The 20316-nt window shown below is 42.7% G+C and overlaps 1 protein-coding gene across 1 annotated transcript in view; it reads left to right on the top strand.

Moving 5' to 3' along the window:
• The first annotated feature begins 6600 nt into the window (after positions 1–6600).
• Positions 6601–20316, top strand: part of PLD5 (phospholipase D family member 5) — a 377410-nt gene continuing 363694 nt past the window's right edge. The window contains exons 1-2 of the mRNA XM_032242218.1: positions 6601–6877; positions 7628–7934. Coding sequence (XP_032098109.1) covers positions 6807–6877; positions 7628–7934 — 378 coding nt within the window. The 5' untranslated portion in view covers positions 6601–6806. The remainder of the gene's footprint in view (positions 6878–7627; positions 7935–20316) is intronic.

A 20316-nucleotide genomic window follows, 5' to 3' on the forward strand; every position in this document is an offset into this window, starting at 1 on the left:
TTTCTTGTGTCTCCATGGCCTAGCACTCATCAACTGCCAAAATGAATGACTTTGGAAAAAATAGGAGTGGTTTGAGCATAATTGGAGGAGAAATGTTAAAAGAGGGAAACAAAAGATATTTAATGTGCCTCTTCCAACTCTGTATGTCAATTTCATAGTTTTTATAACTTGAAATCAATCTATCAGGTTGACATGTTGTCAGGCAGTCTTGGTTCATGACAGGTTAACTAATTCTTCATCTATTATTTATACTCTGCATACATTTAAAAAATCAGCCATGGGAGTGGCTTAAAGTAAAAACAAAGACCAGAAACACGACATCATTAAGACTAAGATAAGAACTAGAACCACTGAACCAGGAAGGAAGAGGAGATCACTGTCCTCAAAACCTAAAATCAAAGAAAGTTCTAGCAACCAAGCATAAAAATTAGCTCTGAGCTTTCTGAGTTTCATTGCTAGGAAATGAATATGTCACATTCTGCCTTCAAAAGATATGTATAGTGTACAGAAGCTATCAGTAGTGAACTTGAACAAAGACTGAGATGGTGCACAATGGCTTAGACTTAAGCAATTTGCTGTAGAAAATGACTCCCACTGTCAGGCATGTAGAAGATCCAAGGAGCCACTGCATTCGTCTTTAGCACAGGTGAACCAATGGTGATGTCAGAAGTATTCATAGTTTTATGGCATGTACTATACAACAATAGCAACAATGGATTCTTGAAAAAGAACATAAAGCAAAAGAAAGCCAAGACCCCTATTACAGTCAAAGTCTGTTTTACCTGGGTGTCCAAATGTAGTAAATATACATCATTCTCATATCATTTGACTTAAGGTTAGGCTTCAGTTTCAAAAATATAGGCATGAGTCAGAATACTATGCAGCCATGAAAAAGGATGAGTTCACGTCCTTTGCAGGGACATGGATGAATCTGGAAACCATCATTCTCAGCAAACTGACATAAGAACAGATAACCAAACACTGCATGTTCTCACTCATAGGTGGGTGTTGAACAATGAGAACACATGGACACAGAGAGGTGAACATCACACACTGATGGTTTGGGGGTGAGGGGCTAGGGAAGGGGTGACAGGGGTGGGGAGGTTGGGGAGGGGTAACACTGGGAGAAATGCCTGATGTAGGTGACGGGGGGATGGAGGCAGCAAACCACCATGGCATGTGTGTACCTATGTAACAATCCTGCAAGACCTGCACATGTACCCCAGAACTTAAAGTATAATAAAAAAAAAATGTAGGCATGAGTAAGAATGACAGTGTGGCTTATATTATCATCAGATATTTCCTTTTTTATGTTGAGTTGCACATACTTTATGCCGGGTACCATGATTGACACATAAAGGATCACCCCAGATAATCAAAGTGGAATTTAGACTCTCAGGGTGATTTTGAAGAGTTAATTCTCAATTCCATGGCTGTGAGCACAAAGGCCAAATTAAGTGCCAACTCAGGCAAGTGTCTGATTAATCTAATCCGCCTACACTGAGTCAGGAGAATTTGGATGTTTTTTGCTGCCGACCAGAAGCTTTTAGCTGTGCTAGAGTATTTCAACTATCCTATTTATTTATTTACTTATTTATTCTTAGGATAGTCATTTTCTAATCTCTGTGTTGACGTGATGGATCTGGCCAAGGCTGCACTGCAAGGCCAAACCTTGTGACCAATCCACAGCAACCTGAAAGATTCAATTAGGTAAAGCATCATGGTTGAACCCTCACGATTGGTTGATTGTCAACCAACCAATAATATAAGCCACACTGTCATTCTTACTCATGCCTACATTTTGAAACTGAAACATCCCAGCACTTTGGGAGGCCGAGGCGGGTGGACCACCTGAGGTCAGGAGTTTGAGACCAGCCTGGCCAACATGGTAAAACTCCGTCTCTACTGAAAAAATACAAAAAACTAGCCGGGTGTGGTGGTGGGCACCTGTAATCTTAGCTAGTTGAGAGGCTGAGGCAGGACAGTCGCTTGAATTATAGGAGGTGGAGGTTGCGGTGAGCCAAGATCACGCCATTGCACTCCAACCTGGGTAACAAGAGCATAACTCCGTCTAAATATATATATATATACATATATCCCAGTGCCATCTGATTTGGTTCTCCTTGTGTAAATAAAACGGGACCCTCGACCTCACACTATAAACGCGCTCTACCAGGATCTCATCCTGGGGGCTAGCTGACCTCTCCTTCTCTCCAGTCCTCTTCAGGTCACTGTGGGGGCTCTCAGCCCAGCAGAGATGTAAAGTACCCAAACAAGACCAGGCAGTTTGGTGTTGTGAAAAGGCATTTAGAGTCCAGCCACTCTGAGTTTCAGGCATAGTGTGACTCCTCTGTCCCTGTGTCCCTTGGACAAGTCACTCTTTATGGGTCTTTGTTTCCTCATCTGTAACACAGAGACAGCTCTGTTTACTTTGCAGCATTTTGTGAGAAAAAAAATGATATAATGCCTTTAATGACCATCCCACACAGTGACTGGAGTAGGTGGTCAAACGATGGGAATTTTTAGTTGAAAGTAAGTTTGCACATAGATAAGTTCATTTTATTAAAAATTTAACATAACATTTAAAAAGCCTTCATTGTCATTTTATAATGAATCAATAACAATGACTTGGCTAAAGAAAATACTGTAACATAAAAGACCCTTCTCATACTCACGCTTACATGTCCTTCAGTAAACATTTTCAATCTGGGACTACTTTAATTTTGTTCTACTGGTATTAAATTATTCAATTTTTTCTACAGAAATAACCCTATACTTAACATATGTGGTTAGAAAAGTAATGCTGTTTTTAGCTGCTAAATCTATTTCTTTAAAAAAAAAAACAACAACGGGGTTTTACCATGTTGGTTGGGCTGGTCTTGAACTCCCAACCTCAGGTGATCCGCCCCGCCTTGGCCTCCAAAGTGCTTGCATTACAGGTGTGAGCCACCAAGCCCGGCCTAAATCTGTTTCTTGACAACAAAGAATGGAGCCATTCTTGGGTCAATGATTTTATATGGTCTTGCATAGTGTAAGGGTAACCGAGGAGGACATAAAGCATATGGTTAGAGAAGGCCTAAGTATTAACACGTTTCATTCTTCAGTAGTAAACCTTCGACAAAATGTAATACTCAGTAATAGTACACCTGTGAAAAATACAACATATAATTGCTAAAAAGTATACATTTGAGATTTTTTGATCAGACATGGTGAAAAAATAAATATTTTATTAAGAGTCAATGCACCTGGATTTTAGACCAGACTCTGTGACTTATGTGGCCTTGGGCAGGTCATTTAACCTCCATGACCTTTGGTTTTCTCCTTTCAAAAACTGGGACCCACAGCAAGTACCAAGGCTACTTTCAAATATTTTTCCATGGAGTAAATGTGACATGTGCTACAGATGTAACTATTATGGAAATGTAAGGTATTATCATTACTATGAAAAGTTTAATAAAATACTCCCAGTTACTTCTTGATACTTTCAGTCTTAAATTTTATGACAATACAAAATGCCTAATTCAAACAATATTAACAATTCCTGGTCAATGACAGCTGTTAAGTTTAGGTTTGAATTCAATAGATATTGATGCCTCATATGTGTTTTACTTGTGTATTCTATATTGTTTGAAGGTATTGTATAACACACCAGTGGCAACTTAGGTAAAGTATTTGGAATAAATATAAACATGAATGAGATGCAAATTTGTAGCTAAGTGCAGTTTCTATAATTAATTATAAGCAATCAAGATTAATTGATATAGCTGCCAATGAAAACAATAACTTATTAGAATGACATAAAGAATATTTCTATGCTTGAAAGTTCTAAGAACAGCAACATAGGACTCCATACACAAATTTCTCATGTGTTATGCCAGTTCATCCCTGTAGCAATCATGTAAGGTAGCAATGATTACTCCCATTCAGGTTCATCAAATGGATGACCTTGAAGGCTATGGAAATAAAATGAAAACCATGAAAGTCACAATTTAGTAGTTAAAGGATGTAGTACTAAAATCTAAATATTTTAATGCCAAATCCACTGTTTTTCATAATAAAGAAGCAAAAACATATTGTCAAGTGTTAGCACCCATTCAGTCATTTATTCACCATGGTTTATTGGATGCTCATTATATGTAAAGCACTAACAGTATGGCAAAGAATCAGGAACGGCCCCAGCTCCCAAGAAGCCAATGGGTTACTAGGACAGATAGTTCATAACACCTATGCTGCGTTCAGAAAATGTAATGGCTATGAAAATGTACTGGAAAATGTGCTATGGAAGTTAATGTATCAATTCAGTCATATTTATACATTTCAATAATATTTTTGGTGCAACATTCTCATAATTGGCAATCTTCAGAAATAGCATTTTTCTTCCCTACAACAGTTTCAATTGGGGTCAGTTTTATATGACATATTCTTTTGAAAGTCAACAAGTGAGTTCCATATTACTGTCATAAATGATGAACTTGGACAAGAATCCAAGATAGAAAAACAATTATGAAGAAGACTGCAACCAGGTGTATTTGAACTTGTTGGGTTCATTTAGTCTGCCACTGTATACTATGTAAGTTAAGTATGAAACTGTAAAAATGTGTACTTGTATTTTTGATCGTAACAAATATGATCTATGAATTAATTATAATGCTTAAATCAGTAGTATGCTGTAATATATATGCCACCAGTGTACTCGCTTCAAAATATGGAGATTGGCTGGGCGTATGGCTCATGCCTGTAATCCAAGCAATTTGGGAGGCTGAGGCAGATGGATCACTTGAGGTCAGTAGTTTGAGATCAGCTTGGGCAATATGGTGAAACCCTGTCTTTACTAAAAAAAAAAAAAAAAAAAAAAAAAAAAAAAAAATTAGCTGGGTGGGGTATTGAGTGCCTGTAACTCCAGCAACTTGGGCAGCTGAGGCATGAGAACTGCTTGAACCTGGGAGGTGGGGATGGCAGTGAGCCCAGATGGCACCACTGCACTCCAGCCTGGGTGACAGAGCAAGACTCCGTCTCAAAAAAAAAAAAAAGAAAAAGAAAAAAGGAGGTCGTAGCAACTACTGCAAACACTGTGTAAAGTCCTATAAAGGTATAGTTTAAACAAAATCTATTCAGTTTAAGAATGAGAACCTGGCACAATATGGAAATCATCTGTTTAAATTCTTCTACAGTAGAACACCCCATTATTACTCTGAATTGGACATCTATCATTTGTCAAGGTTTGGATATACCAAATACCTAATCTTCTGCAAAATGCAGAAGTATTCTTTGCAGAAGGGTAATAAGATCTTTCTAATAACAATATTATAAAAGACTATGCAATTGTTTATAGTCATTTAAATTGTGTGGTTACACTTTAAAGAAAGCATAAGCTGTGAAGGCTAAACTGTAATAGTAAAGACTGGGAGCGAGTGAATAGTAGGGCAAAATTATAATAATAAAAAATCAGAGATACTATACAATGGAATGTGTAGTTTTCAAAGCCTGCTGACTCTTTCTCTCTCTCTCTTTCTTTCTTTCTTCCTTTCTTTCTTTCTTTCTTTTCTTTCTTTCTTTCTTTCTTTTCTTTTTCTTTCTTTTCTTTCTTTTTCTTTCTTTTGTTCTTTCTTTCTCTTTCCTTTTCTTTTTTTCTTTCTCTCCCTCTTTTTTTTTTTTTTTTTTTTGACAGGGTCTTGCTCTGTCCCCCAAGCTGCAGTGCAACCTCAGCTCACTGCTGCCTCCTCTTTCCAGGCCTCAGCGATCCTCCTGCCCCAGCCTCCCAGGTAGCTGAAACCACAGACGCGCCCCACTCCGCCTGGCTAATTTATTTTATTTTTGGTCTGGGCCCAGGCTGGTCTGGAACTCAAGTGATCCTCCCGCCTCCTCCCCCTTCTCCTCCCAAGGGGCTGGGATTACACACCTGAGCCACTCCACCTGCCCTTCACAGCCATTTAAACCTGGTTCATATCCTTGTTTTGAAGTGTAATTTCTGCTTGTGCCTCAGTTCCCTCACTGAAAAGGAAGGGTATTAACATTTATGTTTCAGATAATGTGAGACAGCGACACCCCGCAGGTCGGGACATCTATTACACACCATAGTTCAGCTCCTAAGAAAACCAACCTAGCGCAACCAGAACGTGTGCATTTGTGTTTAGTCGTTTCATCCCATATTGACTGTGCACAGGATTTTATTTCAACTACTGTTTTTACCTACTAATTTTTTAAATGGAGACTTTGAAAAGATATGAAACACAATCCCTGTCCTCCTTAAAACTTTGTCAGATTCCAGCCAGAATGTCTTTGAAACAGTCATCCAAGCAGGACGCCTCTGTCAAGGGCTAGAGAGCCTTCGGTTTACCTTTGGCAACACGTTCTAAAATCCCCTGTATACCTCTCCAGCTTGCATCCACTTCCCAAGCTTTTAACCAGACACAAGACACCCCGAACACCAGCTGTTTAGCATGTAGATAAAACCAAAAAATGTTTCGAGAGGGTTGACTCCAAACATAGCAAAAGATAAAGAGATTTAAGATGTAATCACCAACACGTCACCTTGTTCCTAATCATCATCACGCTTGGCTGGGCTCCGGAGGGAAAGCCTTGACCCTAGGGGCCTAGAAACACAGAAGAGAGACACGCACAGCAGAAGGGCCACGTCCACCTAAGAAACAGCCACGGCTCAGGCGGAGCGCTGCGGAGGATCCTGGATCACCCTCCCCAGGATCAGGCTGGGTGCGGCCCGGGAGCCCTGCTCTAGGTGGACGCCCAGGGCTGAGGAGCCACCGGTCCCGCCTGCCCGCCGGGCTACCGCGCGCGGGCGCATCTGCATGGCCACATCCTCGGATGAAAGGCGCCTGCAAGGCTCCAGAAAACACAAGTCTCCTGGCGGTTTTCTGGGGTGAACGCTGGGCACCCTCTGCTCTAAGTCCCTCGGGCTGGGAAGTTAGTGAACTTTCGGAATAGGGGAAGGCGCAGCCCGGGCGAGCCGGGGGCGGGGGAGGGGGAAGGGCGGAGGTGGTTTCCTGAGTGTCTCCCTCGGGAGCCGTCCCCGCGCTCAGCCGGCAGGAGGGAGGAGGCGCGGAGACGGCGCTCACTTCTCCCCTCGCCGGCTGGCTTTCCAGTAAAGCTGCGCAAGGAGAGGTGAAGCGGGCTCGGGGGAGGCGGGTGCGCAGCGGGAGCCGGGCCGCCCGGGCCTGGGCGCGGCAGGAGGGGCGGCGGCCGGGCTCGCAGCCCTGGGCCCCGCGGCGGGCGGCGGCGGCTCCTCACTGCACCAACCTGCGGGCGCGGGCTGGCTGGGCCGGCGGCGGCCCCTCCCACAGCACCCCACCCCCGCCGCCGCCGCCGCCCCGGAGCCGGCCCGGGTCCCAATCGGACCCGCAAGGAGCCGGCGAGCAGAGCGCCCGCTCGGGACCGCAGCCGCCGCCGCCGCACCGGGCACTTGTGTCTGCCCGGAGCCGGCTCCCCTCCCCGCCCGCCCCCTCCGGCCCCTTCTCCCCGCCCGCCCCCTCCGGCCCCTTCTCCCCGCCCGCCCCCTCCGGCCCCTTCTCCCCGCCCCGCGCCCTCCCTCCTTCCGCCCCGCTCCTCCCGCGACCGCCCCCTCCCGCCGGCCGCGCTCCCGGCGGGCGCTCAGCTCCCCGCGCTCCTCCAGCTGGGTCTCCGGCTCCACCTCCGGCTCCCGCTCGGCCTCCCGCTCGCCCTCCGCGCCCGGCTCCCCGCGCGCTCGTCCCGAGTCCGCTGCGCGCCGGCGGCCGCCCGGTCATGTCAGGATGGAGATCCGGCAGCACGAGTGGCTCTCGGCCTCCCCGCATGAGGGCTTCGAGCAGATGAGGCTCAAAAGCCGCCCCAAGGAGCCCTGCCCAAGCCTGACCCGAGTGGGCGCGAACTTCTACAGCAGCGTCAAGCAGCAGGACTACAGCGCCAGCGTCTGGCTCCGGAGGAAAGACAAGCTGGAGCACGTAAGGGCGACTCGCTCCCGGGGGCCTCGGCCGGGCACCTGCCACACGCACCCTCCCCACGGTGGTGGCAGGAGCTAGCGCGTGGGGCGCGGGGGCCAGGCGAGGGGATCCCGCAGGCGCCCCCGGCCTAGGTCGGATCCGGGGGCTTCTCTTCCTGCAGTTTCTTGCCTTAATGCCCTGGCTGCGGAGAGGGGAGGGCAGGTCCCCTTTCGGGCTCCTCTTGGTACCTGCTGACCCGACCTGCCCACCCGCGTCTCCCTGTAGGGTTCATTTGCAGTGTGGTGTTGGGGTGCCTGTGCAGAATGAGCAAGAAGTGGAGGTGCCACAGTGTGGCTCCGAGCAACCCGGCGGGGCATGGTAGTGGGCTTTAGAGGGGGCGTTTGCCCGCGTCTCTGGGGTTTTACTCAGCCCAGAAACACAGATTAACAAATGAGTAAAGTTGGCGCCACTAGCGACCAGTGTGGACCCGCGCACAAGCCATTCGAGTTTTCTGCAGAGTATCCGCTGGGATGAGCAGTTGGCGATCCTTTCTACTTGAGCCCAACTAGGGAGATATTTGCGCGTTGCAAGTAGAAAGGCTAAAAAGGAGCCGATGCTGAGGCTCCCCAGAAATCCGCCGCTCTGGTGGGTGGGGGCCGGTGAGAGGGGACCTCCACTCCCAGTAGTGCTGACTTCACGTGAAGCGTTATTGGCTCTGGAGTTGAGCTCCTAAGGCTTGCTATTTTGAAAGAAAAAAACCCTTCTAAAAAGGCGTTTAGTGGATCCAGTTTCAAATTTGATCCATCAGCGTCTTCTTAAACCAAATGTTAAAATTAAACTTAAGAGAATTATCTCAAGAGTGCAGCACAACTAGCTAGGGAGAAGATGCTATTTCCTCCTGCGGAGCTGCAGAACCCAAATCGAGTCTGCTCATAAGCAGAAGTTTCCTTGTATTTGGGTCAATACGCCAACAATGATTTAAAAAAAAAAAAAAAAAAAAAAAAAAGAAAAAGACCAAGAACTCCTGGAACTCACTCATTTCCAACTGCTGCACCGACCTGAATCCCATCTGCCCCCCCCAAAGCGCTCCTCCTGGGCTCTGCAGCACCAGCAGGCTTCTTCCCAGGAGGAAACAGGCAAAGAAGGGGCTTTTCTCCGTTACAATCTGAAAGGAAAGTCCGTACCTGCTTTCTGAGGGCCTGATGAGGTCATTGAGAGCTCTGATACGAAGCTTTGAGTTGGGTAACAAGCACTGTTTTGCGTGTAGACAGCCATTTGCTAATGTCAAAAGGATGCCTCATATCCTTAAGACCATGGAAGTCTCTGAAGATTTATAGGTTGGCAAGCTGTTTCAAAGGCAACAGTGTCCATTAAAAATGCCCTCTCCAGCATTAGTGAAGGGGCTGGCGGTGTTATGAGTTTAAAGGGGGCAAATAGCATCTTTATGTATTACATGCAAAGAGCCTATAATCAATGATGTGGCTGATTTTAGTATCAGCGAGAACAGTCTAGCCTTGAGAGGGTGATAGAACATATCTTCGTTTTAGTTTCACTCTGGATGTGTGTTCATTTGCAGCTTGTGCTTGTAGCTGGTCTATTTCTTTTATTCTCTTACTGAAAATCAGTAGTGCAGCCTTCTATGACTATATCTTGAGTCATAAGTGGTGCACACATTATACTTAAATGTTTTCTCACTTTAAGATTTTCATTGAAAGTATCAAGTCATACCATGTGGGCCCCAGCAGCCTCACCTTTCTGCGTGAGCATAGGATGCTTAGCCTCCTCTGAGGATCAGACTGCAAGGAAAGGAAGATGTGATTGTTTAAAAGCATGTGTGCCTCTGTGCTTTCTTTTTCACTCAGATGCTTCAAAAGAGAGCACTGAATTCATTTTTTTAAAAATCACTCTCCTCATTTGATATTTAAATCAGTGTAGCATTTATTTTACTTTTTCAATTACATTTCATGAGAGATGCGTATATCTATTCTGACGTTTTTCTCTACATCCTCTTTCAATTAGAAAGGGGACTTTAGATAAATTTCTTGGTGGTATTTATTGTCTTGCTCTTTGGAAACATCCACAAACATTTTTAATGAATGAAAATTAAGATGCTGTGAAAGATTATGTTAGTATACAAATGTAAATTTTATGTTAATTCGAGAGCTAGGTATTTATAATACAGGTCATGTTGAATACACTATAATATTTCAGGTAGTTTGATGGTAATTTGTAATAGAAATTAATATTTGAGATGTCAAAAACCTATAATAAATGTAACCTAGTATCACTGCTACAGAAAGCATGAAAAGGTAATGTTGACTTCACTGTCAACAACATTCCGAACGTACGAGGTACCTTCTAATTCAAATGTTGCAGGGATTAGGATGAGTGTGTCATGTGAAATTCAAAGGTGACATATGGTAGTTTAAAAACACCCTTCTGGTCTGTCTAATCAGATGGATGGCCACTTTTTGATTATGTTGAAAAAATACATTCATAATTATGATGGAGATCATATGCCTGAAAACAACCTACTCAGTTATTTTGCTGGTGCTTTAAAAGCCAATCTAAGTATTAAGGAAATAAATAAGTAATTACTTCAAATGACACACATATTTGGTCATAATAATAACAGAATTCCCTGAAATGAAATGTGGCAGTGTGTGGGCTCTGTCCAGATATCAGAGGGACAGATGAATCTGAAAGTCAATAAGGTGATATAAAGAAGAATACTAAAGAATGTATTTCCACCCACGTTGCTAAAAGTGGGAACAATTTATTTCTTCTTTTCTGATTTAAAGGCAACTAGACCAATTCTCAGGTTGGACAAGAGAAAAATGACCTGAATTAGTTGAGGATTGGAATCAATCTTTAAATATGGTTTCCATCACTGGTTGATTGACACTTAAGATGAGCCCATACTAAGAAATAAATGTATATAGGGAATCTTTCCATACTGAAACCATGAATTAGAAGCTGCAAGGAAGCCATGTTTTAGAACAAGAACTCTGGACTTTGAATTCTACTTGGAAATTTCAGGAAAAAGTAAAATTGCTGGCTATACACAGAATGTTGTTTTATTAGTTACAAGTAATGCTCTTGGCTGTTAAAATCTTTTGTTTCTTGTTCTGCCTCGGAATGTCTAGAGCTTTGGAAGGCTTTAGGCTTGGGAAACGGTGGAAGTTCTGTTCTCTGCAGGATCTTGTCTTTAGGTCCTAATATAAAAGCGAAGGATTCTGGTCCAGCAAAGCAAGAGGAGCAACGGACGACTTCCAACCCCCCAATCCAACCCTGCTCTTGCAGCCTCCCTAGGACTGGGTCGCTTTGAAAGTAACTATTTAATAAGAGATGACTATCCCAGAGGATAGCATGGTGTTGAGCTGGCATCCTTTGGTGCTACATGCTTTCTTGAACTTTTTTCTCTTTTAAAGGGGGAGAGATGCAAAGCCTACCATACTTTGTTGCCTGGCTTTACGCCAGCTGCACTGTCCAGGGGTCTCCTTGTACTATTTATGAAGATGGAGATGTGTTATTTTCTCTCCTATTCGATTGGCTCCTGTCAAAGTGTGGTTATGAGTAGGTGCTCTGGTGAGATGGACCTGGGTTTAGACTCTGATTTTATTTCCTATTAATTCTGTGGGCAAAGGGCTCACAGTTACCAAGAGGCACAGCTGCGTTCCTCCTTAGAGGAGTCGTAGGTTTGCCGTGATGACACAAGACAATCCATGTCAGTGCTGCAGGAGTGTACAGTCTCCAAATGTCAGAGACGTGGACCCCACCAAAGTGTATTTTCCCCCTCGCATGTCTCACCTGTGCCAGTTGGCTGGGGACCATCCTCCTCTTGGTTGCCTTGCCTGATGGAAGCTCCATCCTGATACTTGTTTCTATGACTGCCGGAGCAGCTAAAGGGCAGTCGGAAAATCATGTAATGATTTTGGCTCTCAGTGCTTCCACCCAGATATCATCCGTTCATGTGACTCATGTGTATCGGCCAAAGAAAAGTTCATGGTCAAGGCTCACTTCAACAGTAGCACAGGGGGATCTAACTAAGACCCAGAGGGAAGAGAACATCTGTGACCAACCCTCACAAGACTACTGCAGCATACAAGTCTGTAGTGCAGTGTTTGGCCCGTGTGAAATGCCCAACACGCGGTACCTGTAGGCGTAATGAGTCCTCAGGTGCTGCCTGGCTCTCGGGCTGAGTCCTCCCACTCTACCCCACTCCACCCAGAGAGCTTCCAGATTTCAAGTTTGAGATCAGCCTGCATGATAATCCTGGATGCAGGGTGCAGAGCTCTTGGTTGCAAGGCTGGCTCACTGTCCTGGGCACGTTGTGCTGTCTCTTTGCCTGACTTCCCGTCCATCCTCCCGGGGCCTGACTCTTCCTGGCTAGTGGGGTCTTTGCTTGCTCCCTGGCTGGCCATTCTGAGGCTGACTTTTCTGGTCCTCACTCTCTCAGCTAGTCCTGCTAGCAGAGACGAACTCCTTATCCCGTCTCCAACTCCTGCTTCTCGTCCCAGCTTGTGCTGGTGGATGGAATTTAGTCAAGCAATGTTTCATTTATCTGCAAGATGTCTCAGACAGCCTATTTAAAATTGAAAGAGAGAGCAGAAGACAGACTTGGTAAAGAGTAAAAGCTGAATCCTTAATGTTCGCACTTGTAGTGAGCCATAGTATCTTGGTTTCTTTAGTAAGTGCCTCACACTTAAAAAAAAAGATTGTCTCCTCTAAGTGTGAATTTGCACCTACTTAAATAGAGTTTATGTTACCAGTGAATAGTAAATAAATGCCAAGTACACACTTGCCTCCTGGAATAAATTATTCACATGAGAAGCAAAGGATAAATGGATTGGAGCACACGTGGTCACAGAGGTCTAGGCTCATGTTATGTAATGCCATTTTTGTCCCACGGAGCAGATCCATGAAAATACTCTACCACACGGAGTGGATGCGTAAAGCACCAGAAGACAGGGTTCAACCTAAGGGAATGAACCTTTAAAATGCTCCATTAAAAATTCCAAGAAACAAACAGTCTGGCAGATGCTTAAGAACATTAACATTTACCGGGATCATTTCCTGCGGTTTTAGATAAGCAACACAGACAAGCAGTAGGTGGAGGCAGGATTCTCTGCCTCCAACTCATCAGTCAAGATGTGAAAGTTTAGAAGTCTCTTGCGCATCTTCCAGAGGGTCTCAGGGTATGTCCATTGTTGTCCTTGTCACCACTACAGTCAATATATACCCACCCACTAAGGGTCTTCTCTCACTGCAAGTTGACATTCCAGTGTATTTTGAATAAGTTTTGGTTTCCTTGAACTCTCTTGGGTGTGGCTTATTGACTTATTTTAACATAATCATAGGGACAGATCATATTTAATATATTTAATTTGAGAAGCTCAGGGTGATTGAATTTAAGGTTTCTTTTTCATCTCTTCTTCCATATAATGGCTACATGCCAATTTCTGGCTAGTTTCTTTAAAAGTTTTTACTTCTCTCTATAGACTTCTGTATTTATCTCAGGTTTAAACTTATCGTTAACATTTTTTAGTTCTTCTCCAAATAAATTTGATGAGTCCTTTGAACTTCTGGGACATGGCGGTAGTTTTAATAGTTACGTTCTCATACTGAATTGACTAATAGATGGCATAGTTAGACAGGGGTGGAGTCTATGGCAGGCTCTCACACCAGAAATGTTGCTTAAACTTTATATATTGGGGATATTAAAATTACCCAATTGCTTAAGATTTGTACCTGCACAGAGTGTGTGCTAAAAGTTTAGGGTTAATGTTGTGATACAGTTGAAAGGTCAAACTGTGGCGGTTAAGAGATAGCCCTTTTCACCAAAAAAACACATTTAAAATTTTCTCAGAAAGATAGAAAAACGAGCCCAATATCTCAAATCACAAATCTAGCGTTTAAGAAAGTTAAATGAAGGATGAGACAAACTTTCCCAGGTAGCCTTATCTGCACTGGAAAGTCTTCTTGTGCCTGACATTTGAAGTGGGCCCCAGTTGAACTACCTGCCTGGGCATGATGGGACTGGATGTCATAGCCATTGGGTGATAAACACGTTTCTTTATCCTCCAGAGTAGGCAACGAGCCTTGTGTTTCACTGACTTGAGCTACTGTCGAGCTCCCACTAGTATGTTGTTAGGTCTGATCAGGCAATAACATGAGGAGTTAAGTTGAGAAGATGGGACTCATTCACATAAAAAAGTGCCAACTGGCAGACTCATCAGTCACCAGATATTTACTGAGTGTCTTTCATGTGAAAGATAATGTGTTAGGAAGCTGTGAGGTCTTTAATTCAACAAGCACTTATTCGACATGTACTGTGTTATTAACAATGCTATTAAATATAAAGACCAGTGCAGGGTCCCTTCCTTGAAGATGTTTAAAGTTGTGTAAGCAGCATTACAATATAACTGCAGTGTTATGATTAATATAGAAAAATGCAAAATATTAATAGTATAAGAATACTGCCTTCAAGGCACTAGTTGTTTAGATGATAAAATATGGTTAAAAAATAAGCAATGAATACTGTCATACATAATAATAATGTATCATAACAAAATTCATTTTATTCCAGTAATGCAAAGTTGATATGAAATTTGAAAATCAATTACTGTATTTTATCCTATTAATAAAACAAAAGAGTAAGACCATACAACTATCTCAATAGATGAAGAAAAAGGATTTGATGAAATTATATACCCATGCATGATAAAGTTCTCAACTGACAAGAAATAAAAGCAATCTTTACTATTCTGATAAACAATTTCTTCAAAAAAGAACCACAGTTAATGGTGAACTATTGAAAAATTGTCCGTGTAGATTGTGAGGGAGACAGAGATGCCCACAGTCATCACTTCTCGTTAGCATTGTACAGGAAGTCACAGACAACACAATAAGGCAAGAAAAAGAGATAAAAATGTAAGAATTGAAACGCGTAATGACATTGTCACTATTAGCAGACAATATGATTGTGTACATTTGAAAATACAAAATATTGTGGTACTGTCTACAATAGCAAAGATTTGGAACCAACACAAATGCCCATCATGGACAGACTGGATACAGAAAACGTGGCACATATACACCATGGAATACTATGCAGCCATAAGAAAGGATGAGTTCATGTCCTTTGCAGGGACATGGATGAAGCTAGAAACCATCATTCTCAGCAAACTGACACAAGAACAGAAAACCAAACACCGCATGTTCTCACTCATAAGTGGGTGTTGAACAATGAGGATACATGGACACAGGGAGGGGAACATCACACACTGGGGCCTGTTGGGGGATGTGGGGGCTAGGGGAGGGACAGCAGGGGGTGGGAGTATTGGGGAGGGATAATATTAGGAGAAAGACCTAATGTAGATGATGGAGGGATGATTGTAGCAAACCACCACAGCACATGTATACCTATGTCACAAACCTGCATATCCTGTACCTGTACCCCAGAACTTAAAAGTATAATATAAAAAAATAAAATACAAAATAAGCTACAGATATACTTAATGATTATACTGTCACTGGATTTATCAGGGCCACTGGATTCAAAGCCAATATGCAAAATTTAGTTAGAAAAAAATTCCAATATAAAACTTTAAAAAAATCACCATTTACACTAGCATAAAAATGTCAAGTACTTAGGAATAAATTTAATAAAAGCTGGTAAGTCCTCTTTTTAATTCTCCCCCAGATTGATCTATAGACTAGATCCATTTCCAGTTAAAATGTCAACAAGCATGTGTGTGTGTGTGTGTGTGTGTGTGTGTGTGTGTGTGTTGAAAAGGGCCAACAATAGCCAAGACAATCTTTAAAAAGAACAAAGTTAGCCTGCTTCCAGATATCAAACCTTAATCTAAAGCTAGATTTATTAAAGCAGTGTGGTATTGGTGCAAGGATAAACAAATAGATCAATGGACAAACTAGACAGTGCAGAAACAGACCTGTGCAGATATAGATACTTGGTTTAAGACAAAAATGACTCTGTAATGTAATGGGAAAGAGATAATCTTTTCAAAAAAGAGTGCTAGGTCAGTTGTATATCCACATTAAAAATACACATTGATTTCTTTTTAAATATGAATCAGTTTAACATGAGCCATAGACCTAAATTGGAAAGTGAAACGATGAGGCTTCTAGAATCCCCATCAACTTGACTAAGGAAAAATTTTGAAGCAGTTTTAATAATCCCAATTTATTAGATTAGTAAACTGGACTACATTAGAACTCAGTGCTTTTGTCTATAAAATATTTGATTAGCAGCATGAAAGGCAAATCACAAAGTGGAAGGATATATATATATATAGAGAGAGAGACACACACACACACACACACACACATATATATAATTTATTTTAGAAGACTATATTTTTAACACACACTTTGACAAAGAATTTTAATCCAGGGTATGTAAAGAGCACCTACAAATCAATAAGAAAAACATAGACAGCCCAACACAAAAGTGAGGAAGACTCTCAAACAGGAACTTCACAAAAGAAGATATCCAGATGGGCAGTAAATGCATGAAAAGGTGCTTGACGTCATTAGTTATCAATGAAGTACAAAATTATACACCATTATACAAACACCAGAATGGCTAAAATTAAAGTAATGGACAGTGACCAAAGTGTTGATGAAAATGGGGAGCATCTGTAGCTCTCATAACTTCTGGTAGGACTTCATTCATAGCTGCTTTGGGAAACTGTTAGCAGTATCTACTACATTAAACACATCTTTTGATATTTTAACCCATAAAATTTAAATTCTATGTATATATCAAACAGACGTGTGCTCAGGTTAATGAAAGACATGCACACGAATGCTTATCAAAGCATTATTTTCATTGTTCACAGTAGGATGCCTCCCTAATATCCAACTATAGTTGAATGGACAATGTATTGTAGTTTATCCATACAGTGTAATACATTAAGTATTGAAAGAGATTTTATATATATCTATTGCATCTGTGTGCAATCATGTGGCTGACTCTTTCAGGCATAGTAATGAATGAAAGAAGACAGACATAGAGAATATGATTCCATTTATGTCAAAAAACAGGCAAAGCTAAAGTATGGAGCTAGGACTCTGAACTAGTGATTAGTTTTGAGGGTAAAACGGGGACTGTCTCAAAAGAAAAGAAAGGAAACGAAGGAAAGGGAAAGGGAAGGGAAGGGAAAGGGAAGGGAAGGGAAAAGGAAGGGAAGGGAAAAGGAAGGGAAGGGAAAAGGAAGGGAAGGGAAAAGGGAAGGGAAGGGAAAGGGAAGGGAAGGGAAAGGGAAGGGAAGGGAAAAGGAAGGGAAGGGAAAAGGGAAGGGAAGGGAAGGGAAAGGGAAGGGAAAGGGAAGGGAAGGGAAAAGGAAAGGGAAGGGAAAGGGAAGGGAAGGGAAAAGGAAGGGAAGGGAAAGGAAAGGGAAGGGAAAGGGAAGGGAAGGGAAAAGGGAAGGGAAGGGAAAGGGAAGGGAAGAGAAAAGGAAGGGAAGGGAAAAGGAAGGGAAGGGAAAAAATCAATGGAAAGAACCTCAGGTTTGCTTGAGAGACTACCCAATAGGCATTCACACAGTTATAATTGTCAGACGAAGAAGGTAATACACAAGGCGGCATCTAAACCATCCCAGAGGTAGAGATTTCATTGATGGTCTTTTGAGACTTGGGAAATGGAGTTAGTTTAGTGGCCTATTTCAATATCTAATGTCATTGTTTATGGTGGGCTGTTTTGGGAGTTTCAATTTCCATACGTCTCCGTTTTCATTAGTCTAGAGGAGAGAACATTAACTTTTTAATTTTTCCTGAGTACTTTTGTTGAGCTTGTTGCCCTGCCTAAATCTGCTGGCTCATCATTTAGCTCCCACCCTGCTCTGGCTGAGTGGACTTGATAGAGACTGTAAGATACTTTGCAGCAGGGAATGTGTCAAACCCGCCAAATTACTCTTAAACGCCTGCCAGCCTTGATTATTAAGAATCGTCTACTATGACTTCCTGACTCAAATGATTCCAAACTTTTCCATTCCCTGAAATCCTCTTGCTTTCATCCATGATGTGTCCATGATGTGTGCACACATTGATAAAAGTCTGTCCTATAAGCTTACTAATATGTCTTCCTATAAAAAAAAAAAAAACCCTTTAATTTGGACTAACTTTAGATCTGCAGAAAATTTGCAGACAGTACAGCTAGTGCTCGACTTACAACCACAATTGGTTCCGACAGACTGGTCGTAACACGATTTGGTCGTAAGTTGAGTAGGCTGTATGCATGCGGAGACGGTAGTGCTGCCGGAAGCTGGTCCGCACTGTCGTACGCCCAGCTGGGCAACGTTTGCGCTGCCAGACGCGGGGCAGTTGCGACTAGCTATTGTGGTCGTAAAGTCGAATGGTCGTAAGTTGCATAGGTCGTAAGTCCATCAATACCTGTACAAGCATCTCCTGTATACTCCTCACCCAATTTTCATTTCCCCTAATGTGTTAACATCTCAACTCCACACTTTATTTGAATTTCACTAGTTTTTAAATTAATGTCCCTTTGCTGTTCCAGGATCTCATCCAAGATACCACATTGCATTTAGTTGTCATGTGTCCTTAGTCACCTCTTGTCCATGACAGTTTCTCAAGCTTTCCTTATTTTTCACCACCTTGACAGCTTAAAGGCACACAGGTCAGGTCTTTCATAGAATGTCCCTCACTTTGTGTATGCCTGATTTTTTTTTCTTTTTTTTTTTGGAGACGTAGTTTCGCTCTTGTTACCCAGGCTGGAGTGCAATGGCGCGATCTCGGCTCACCGCAACCTCCGCCTCCTGGGTTCAGGCAATTCTCCTGCCTCAGCCTCCTGAGTAGCTGGGACTACAGGCACGCGCCACCATGCCCAGCTAATTTTTTTGTAGTTTTAGTAGAGACGGGGTTTCACCATGTTGACCAGGATGGTCTCGATCTCTTGACCTCGTGATCCACCCGCCTCGGCCTCCCAAAGTGCTGGGATTACAGGCTTGAGCCACCGCGCCCGGCCGCCTGATTTTTTTTTCATGATTAGACTGGGATTATGGGCCTTGGGACGGAGTACCACAGAGGGAAAGTGCACTTCTTGTCACATCATATCACGGCGTTCATGCTAATTGTATGACATTATCGATGATGCTAATCTTTGTCATTTGGTTAAAGTAGTGTTTGCCAGATTTCTCACTGTAAAGTTACTGTTTTTCCTTTTCTACACTCCAATTTTTGGAAGCTAGTCATGAACTCCCACATACCCACATTCAACAACTCCTGGGCTAGGGAGTAGCTGCATCAATTTTTGTAATTTTTTTGTAAGGAAGGTTAATCTATTTTCCCTCAATATCTATTTATGCAATCCTTTACTTGTATCAGTAGAACCCTGGGATATTTATCTTATGTTGTGGGTAAAATCCAATTCGATGTTACTTTTATTATTCCTTAAGTTGTTCCCTCTTTGGCCATGAGACACTCTTTTGTGCGGGCTCCAGTGGCCCTTGGACGTGCCCACATCCTTTTTTTTGGGGAAGTTCCTTACCGTGTGGTACTACGAAAATACTCCAGGCTCATCTCATTTTCTGCCCTTTCCTAACATCTTCTTAAAGATATGTTCTTGGCCGGGTGTTGTAGCTCACGTCTGTACTCCCAGAACTTTGGGAGGCCGAGGCGGGCAGATCACCTGAGGTTGGGAGTTCAAGGCCAGCTTGACCAACATAGAGAAACCCCGTCTCTACCAAAAATACAAAATTAGCCGGATACGGTGGCACATGCCTGTAATCCCAGCTACTCAGGAGGCTGAGGCAGGAGAATTGCTTGAACCTGGAAGGTGGAGGTTGCAGTGAGCCGAGATGGTGCCATTGCACTCCAGCCTGGGTAACGAGTGAAACTCCATTAAAAAGTTATTTTCTAATAAGTATATTAAAAATGATATTACATTTTCGGCCCCAATAGGGTCCACTCTTAAAGGCTCTAATAAGAGAAATACATAATCATTTAATATATCTGGTAAAATCTCAATACACATGTTTTGGTAAAGGTGAAACATCTGCATTGGAACTTTGTATAAAACTCCTGAAATATCCTTAATTATAACCCTGGCCTATAAACTCTCATTCAGATGATGGAGAGACGTCTTCTATGAAACAAATGATAGGGCATGCTAACTGGTACAGTGACTTTATGTAGCATCCTAACATGCATGTGTGTGCATGTGTGTATAGATACTCTCTTTGTACACACAGATATTGTTTTTCTTTTCTTCCCAGTATCAGTGGTCTGTTGTCAGAGAATCATGTTCTGCACTTGACATTCATAATTCTGTGAGTATTCCATGGTTCCCCATTTGGCATTATTTTCCAGCCTTTGTGTGTGTGTGTGTGTGTGTGTGTGTGTGTGTGTGTGTGTGTGTGTG

The sequence above is a fragment of the Sapajus apella genome, unplaced genomic scaffold (assembly GCF_009761245.1).
Source record: "Sapajus apella isolate SASKATOON/1434 unplaced genomic scaffold, GSC_monkey_1.0 scaffold49, whole genome shotgun sequence".
NCBI lineage: Eukaryota > Metazoa > Chordata > Mammalia > Primates > Cebidae > Sapajus > Sapajus apella.